General features: G+C 39.4%; 1 protein-coding gene across 1 annotated transcript; it reads left to right on the plus strand.

The window, feature by feature from the left end:
* The first annotated feature begins 596 nt into the window (after positions 1 to 596).
* On the plus strand, positions 597 to 6,622 carry LOC137959091 (uncharacterized). Its single transcript, XM_068806389.1, has 4 exons — positions 597 to 664; positions 1,114 to 1,849; positions 2,166 to 3,591; positions 4,911 to 6,622. Exons 2-4 carry the CDS (start codon positions 1,423 to 1,425, stop codon positions 6,196 to 6,198), a joined length of 3,141 nt encoding a protein of 1,046 aa, XP_068662490.1. The 5' UTR covers positions 597 to 664; positions 1,114 to 1,422; the 3' UTR covers positions 6,199 to 6,622.
* Positions 6,623 to 6,835: the final 213 nt, after the last annotated feature.

The raw sequence follows: 6,835 nt of genomic DNA on the forward strand, positions 1-6,835 counted from the left end.
GTTCCAGTTTTTTTCACTCGTTCTAATCACATTTTGTAATCAAAATTATTTTCAGTCTTCCATCATTTTGTTCATTGTGACTTTTTTCCGTCAATTTTCTACAGACCATAGTCTCCCTACTCGCCAACTTGAACTTTTTTTTTTTTCTGATAAATTGATGAGCCAGTTGATACTCAGAAAAACATCTAAGAACTTTGCACTTATTTTGTTGGGATAGTCAGTCATTACGTGCACTCTTTTTGTTCTTGTTCTTCCTTACTTCTTGTTCTTGGTGTTGTTATTCTTCTTCTTCTTCTTCTTCTGCTTGTTCTTGTTCTTGTTCGTGTTTTTTTTTCTTGTTCTTATGTTTCTAGAATTCATTTGTGTGCCTTGCGTATGGCTTCTAGACCACGTCTGATTGCATCTGCGTGAAAGACCTATTTACAGTTCATGCATTAAGCTCTTCCTTTTTTTTTTTTTTTTTTTTTAGTTTTTTTAAAGTCCTCTTCTTTTATTTTTCTTTTTTCTTTTTAACTTCTTTATGACTTCTTTTGTTGCAGATTTGCCATTCCCTCTTAAGGGATTTGTTTGGTTTTATTTGACTTGCTCCTTACCAGGTAACATTTAGCCACATGCTAGAGTAGAATGAAAAGCATTCAGGGTGCTCCACCAATTTCACTTTAAGGTGAGGACTTATTCCCAAGATAAAGGAATCCACCCAAGGCTAAGAAATCCTCTTAAGGCAAAGAAATCTAATTTAGGCCTAAGAAATCGATCTATTGAGGATGAAGAAATCAACCTAAGGCCCAAGACTTAAGAAATCCACCCAAGGTTGAAGAAATCCAAGGCTAAATAAATCTACCTTTTTCGTTTTTTTTTAGGGCATATTGACTAAGCAAAGACTTGATTTAGGCACCTTCAAGTAGAGAAATGAATTTTGTCAAAAATTACAGTAGACTTTTCCAACTATGGGGTTATTTAACCAAATAATGTTTTAGGGGCTTCCAAGCAATGAAACAAATTTTGTCGAAGTTCTTGTAGGCTTTTCCAATTGCGAGATAGTTAGCTAAATCATGTTTTTTGTGCTTCCAATTGCGAGATAGTTATTGATATGTTTTTTTGCCATTTGAAAAGGATGCACCTTGGCTAGCTATCGCATTGTTCCAGCATAGTTCCAGCATAGTTCCAGCATAGAGAAGTGGGCGTAGAACAAATGGATCCATCATAAGGGCTAGCCACTCCCACAAAGTTCCTTCTTCGATGACGGGCTCGCTGGTCACTTATTTGTAGGGTTTATGCTCTCTCACTGTACGTGGGTTCTCTTCCAGGCTTCAGGGTTTAAGCCCTCCCCGAACTGCTGTTATCAGTGCGTTTCCTCCTCTGGAAATGCTTTCTCCGTTCCTAGGCCTCCCTTCCCAGTCGTAATTCCCGTTCCATCTCACCATGAGGAAAACTCTGACTAGAGCAACTCCTCTCTGCCGCCTCTCGTTCTCTTCTCCTTCTTCTTCTTCCCTCCGATCCCATATCCTCTTATTGCATTCCCTTGTGGCAGAGTATCCCAGAGCAAAAAGGGCGACAGTTTCATTCTCGTCTGACCCATCTCGTCTCCCTCATTATTCTTCTTGGAGGAGCCAGCACGATGACGATAGCCGCACAGTGAAGGTTTCCGTATGGTGGGACTTCGAGAACTGCTCCGTTCCCGCTGGTGTAAATGTGTTCCTTGTTGCGCAGAGGATCACGTCGGCTCTCCGTGCTAACGGCATCAAGGGCCCCGTGACGATCAATGCGTTCGGTGATGTGTCACAACTCTCTAGAGCCAAGCAGGAGGCTCTCGCTTCCACCGGGATATCCCTCACTCACGTCCCCAACAGTTAATATCCTTTCTCGGATCCTCGTATCTTTCTTTTTGAGCTTTCTAAGGTTGAATACTGCTTCATTTTTAATTTGCACAATTAGGTTAACTCTTTGTTTTTACCAAGTCTATGATTTACTTTTTCACTCTAACATGCAATGTGCTTGGTGAGGCTGACTTTTTCTAGGAATAGGTTAAGACGAGAGGCACTTATTAGATCTTTTTTTGGTTGAATTGAGCTCAAGTTACTAAAACATTGGTTTCTAGTGACTCTGTCTTTTGTTCTAATATCTACAATTGCTAATACATCCTGTATGTTGTGCTTCTATTGCAGGTGGAAAGAACAGTGCTGACAGATCTCTTCTAGTTGACCTCATACATTGGGCAACTCAAAACCCTCCCCCAGCTCATCTTTTTTTAATATCTGGAGATAGGGACTTCGCAAATGTTCTCCATCGTTTGAGGATGAGTAACTACAATATATTACTTGCTAGCACTGTTGGAGCTTTAGGTGTTCTAAGCAGTGCTGCAAGTATTATGTGGCAATGGAATGGAATTGTTCGTGGGGAGAATCTGATTGGAAGACACTTTAACTATCCTCCTGATGGATCGTATGCATCTTGGTATGGTCATTATAAGGGACCTCTAGAAGATCCTTTTGCCAGTGCAGAACTTGAAGAATTTCTAGAGCAGCCTCGCTCAATTCCTAAAACATTGGTGAATAGGATCCGGCAAATGCTGACATCTTATCCTGATGGGATTACTATTTCATTGCTTCGTCAGGAGTTGGAGAAAAGCAATGTGGCTATAGACAAGGACTTCTTTGGCTACAAGAAGTTTTCAAAGTTTCTTTTGGCTTTGCCAAATGTTTTAAAGGTTGAACAGAATCCTGCTGGTGAAGGGCCGCCATTAGTATATGGGTTCCATGTGAAGGCTTCTGAAGGACAATCTGGTCTAAAGCCACCTTACCATGTGGAAAATTGTAATGGTTGGAAAGATAATTGCTCTTCATTTGAAGGTCAGCCATCCATATCCGAGGAGAAACCTAAAATGTGTCAGCCTGTTGAGATCCACTCCAAGCCACCCATAAGTGCGTCAAGTACCATTAGGGGTGAGGACGGCCCAATACATTTGGACATTAGGGGGAGTGGATCAACAACAAAATCTTGTCAACTGAAACAGGAAGAAGTGCCTTCCCCTAAGCTTGAAGAGGTTGAGGTTCAACCCGAGATTCTTGTTGAAGAGGGAACTTTTCGAAAAATGTGGAGAACTTGGTTTGGGTGTAAAAGTCATAATTCTCATGAGAATGTTAATGATTTCGGCAAGGGTGACAGAATCCAATTAGAAAATGAGAAGGTAGATACTAATGAAAAAGGTGTCAATGAAAAAGCTCTTAATTTAGCTGATGCCTCAGCTGCCTCTTCAAATTCCTCTTCTTCAAAGGACTTGGGTATGGATGTGGGAATCTCTCAAAGTTTTGATGAGAAACCCACCTCAAGTGCAGGTTTTTATAATTGGGTTGTAAGAAGTTTTAAACTTTGGAAAAGTAGGGGAGATAGAGGAGATCAAAATGTTCTGTATATTGACAAAACCCTAGAAGGGGCAAATACGAACACCATACAAGGTCAAAAACATGTCAAGAAGACTAACTCTCAATCTGAAAATCAAGAACTGTTCAGCAACAATTACTTTTGGGATGACTTAGAATCATTTTTGTGCACTGCAAAGGGGTTTGCTCTTGTTTCACGATCAAGAAGCAGGTATCTTTGATGTCCTTGTGTTTGATGCCGCTAGTCTTAGACCTTCATGATCCTTACATGGACGTTCACATCATCTTGCAGTACTTGATTTAAACATTCAAACATTTGTCCGTAAAGTGCATTTTAGCTTCTTGCACTCTTCTCATTTGTGTGTATAGTGGAATGAGAACTGTATCAAGTCAACGTGTTTTGATGTAGTTACTGTATTTTCATTTTTCTACCTATTGGGACTTCTCTTCACATCCACCAACCTATTGAAGAAATTTATGTAATAGGAAATCCTGTCTTTTATGGCACTCTTTAGCCCAAATGTTATACCAAGTGTATAACTGATGGTCCAACCAGTAGCGGTTTGGGGTTCCTTTTACCAGACATTAGCGAATATCTTACTGGTTAGGAGATATATGAGCAGTGTCTTGGACATGATGAAGACAAAAAGCTGAAGGAAAGAAAAGAAAATAAGCACCAGATCTTGCCATTGCCACTTAAAAGCTGAAGGATTGCCAACGGTTGTCAGTCTCCTCAATGATATTGCCAACATTGAGGAAATGATCTCTTATATTTTGATGTGATTGCTCAGGATAATGCTCCCTTTGTTTTTTCTCCTGTACTCAGGTCTGAAGTGTCAATGGGACTACATCTAGGCTTTAGCGCCACTAATTGGTTTGGGGCTTGACTGTAAAATTCTTAATATTATTGAATGGTTTCACTTTAGAAAATCACCCTTGAGATGCTTGTGTTTTGCTCTAGTATCCTGGGCTCGGAGCAGATGGTCTTGAAAATAGAGGAGTCCACCATTCACTTTCTTTTTAATAAACTTCTCGTGTTGTTTTCCATTCTTTGAGACAAAGCTTCTATTTTTTGTTCTCTTTTCGTTTACTATTTCTTTTATTGTATCTTGTAAAAGGAAGTTTGTGTCTAAACAATTGGAAATAGTTTTGAAACATGCAGTGTTGGTCGGAACCTTTAGATAATCAAGATGTTGATACCGTTTGTCCTATGCACATTCTTAAGCATCTAATAAACAACATTTGTGCTGATTTTGAGAAGGAAATCCAATTTGAATTGAATTGGTTTATAGTTTCAAAATGTACAACCTGAAGCTCTTTCAGAATCCACTCTCTAGTGAATACTTTTTGGAGCCGGTTTGTTGTAAAACATATGGCGTAGCGTTGTTTTTTCTCCTGCATGTTTTAATCTTAGTAATTCATTTCTATATCAAAACATGTATTGATCATGTTTTGTATATGTGTTGTTCTCTGGTTGCAAATACTGGTAGAAGGTTTGTATGTTTAACTTCTTTTTAATTTCTTTTATAGGGACCAGCTAGCACAAGAGCTGCAAAAGGAAGGGCCTCTGATCTTGAAGCCTCTTAACCCACATTGTCTTTCTCGATTAATTGATATGTTAATTATTGAGAAGAAATGGGTGGAGGAATATTCCTCTCTGTTTTTCCCTTTTAAACTTGTGCTTCCTTCTAAAAGGAAGTGCACTACTCCCAATATGTCAAACGGGTTAAGTTCTATCTTTTCAAGTAAGTTGTCTAATTCATCTCTTGGGGGAAATCTTATCGGGAAGCCACCCCAGAATCTCATAGAGTTGAAATCTTGGTTGAATAAAAACCAACATGGTGCTGCTGTTATCAAGGTGGAGGATGTTAACATCCAGTTTGAGAGTGAATTTAATAAAAAGCTTGATTGTGTTTTCTATGGTTTTGCTACCACTGAAAACCTTCTGGAAGCTTGTTCACCCAAAACTTCTGGGGTTGACAAGAACATTAAGAAACCTTTCGATAGGTCAAGACAGCAGATAATATCCGACTGCAGACAACTTCTTGAGGAGATTTTTAAGAAATGCCCTCAGCCTGTGACCCTCAAGTTGGGTTCATTCAAACCACTGTTCTATGAAAGGTATGGCTATGTTCTAGATTACCAAATGGCTGGTTATCCTAAGCTTGTCTCTCTTTTGCAAACAATACCTGGGGTCAAGGTGGAAAATAATGTCATATATCCTGATATTAAAGTTACAAAGACAGATTCCAAGGGAGAATTGCTTCATTCTGTCTTAGAAAGTACAAGTCAGAATGGAAGTGAAGCTTCCTACATGTCAAGGAGAATTAATGATGTGAACGTGTCAACAGACACTGAGTCTGTTTGGGAGGAGCTTGGACCCGTCTCAAAGACAGGTGCCTCAGCAAATGGTGCAGATTGTGGGGGCAATGGGGCCAGGATCCCAGAAGTAGATCACCAAGTTAACTTCAAAAATGAGTCTCTGTTTTCTGATGAAGATTTTTCAGATTCAGAGGATGATAACCTGGTCTTGGTTGGAAACGAAGGAGAAGGAAAGGGTCAAACTCAAGAAGATAGCTCACTGTTACAGATTTTGGACTCATGGTATAGGAGTAAGGATGGAAAGGAGAACAGGGAGACTGAAGATCATTGTTGGAACAACAGCATGAAGCCAATGGACTCAGAAAGTGCTGATTCTAAGAATTATCATTGTCAAACCAAGAAAAAATTAAGTTTGGTCACTTCCAACGATGAAATACCCAATGTAAGTTTGTTAACTGATCATAAGAAGTCAGGTGAGACGAAGCTGCCTACTTGATGGGCTGATGGATGTGAAATCATTTTCTTCGTGTATGGGCAGATGTGCATGAAACACCACCAACTGAAGTTGGAGACAAACTGTTTGTTTCAGGATATCATGAACTGTTTCTGACTTGGAAATGGGCAAAGAGCTATTTGGCTAGACTATATTATTTGAAATAGTTGAAATATGATTGCTGGCCATTTGGTTTGCCCTGGCGATATTCAACTTGTGGGCAACCGGGCAATTAGTAGTCATAGTTGAAGAATATCTGATCACATTTGGAGATCAGGCAGGACATTGTCGGATAGAACAGACCAATGGTTAGTGGGAACTGATGTCCTGCAAAAATCCTCGAACCACGTTTCTTTCTTTCCATCAAATTCTTATGAGGCTGGTAGCATCTGATCCAGTTCTGAGTCATAGAGGGACTATTGTAACGTTCTCCTCCATATATTATAAAACATTTGATCAAATTATTAGTAGTTTTTGATAGAGATAAAAGATAAGAGTTTGATAGAATTTGTGATCGTTTCAAATTGTGACTCTTACTCTGTTGTAGATTCTCTTTAGTTTCAAACTCGAAAAAGCAAATAGAAGAGGGGCATCGTGTAACACGCGTGTACCTACATTGGACAGGTTGTGCTGTGCAAGC

This window comes from Aristolochia californica, unplaced genomic scaffold (genome assembly GCF_029961685.1).
Source record: "Aristolochia californica isolate CCGP_79_NKW_82.1479 unplaced genomic scaffold, dmAriCali1.0.hap1 SCAF_3, whole genome shotgun sequence".
In the NCBI taxonomy this organism is placed as follows: domain Eukaryota; kingdom Viridiplantae; phylum Streptophyta; class Magnoliopsida; order Piperales; family Aristolochiaceae; genus Aristolochia; species Aristolochia californica.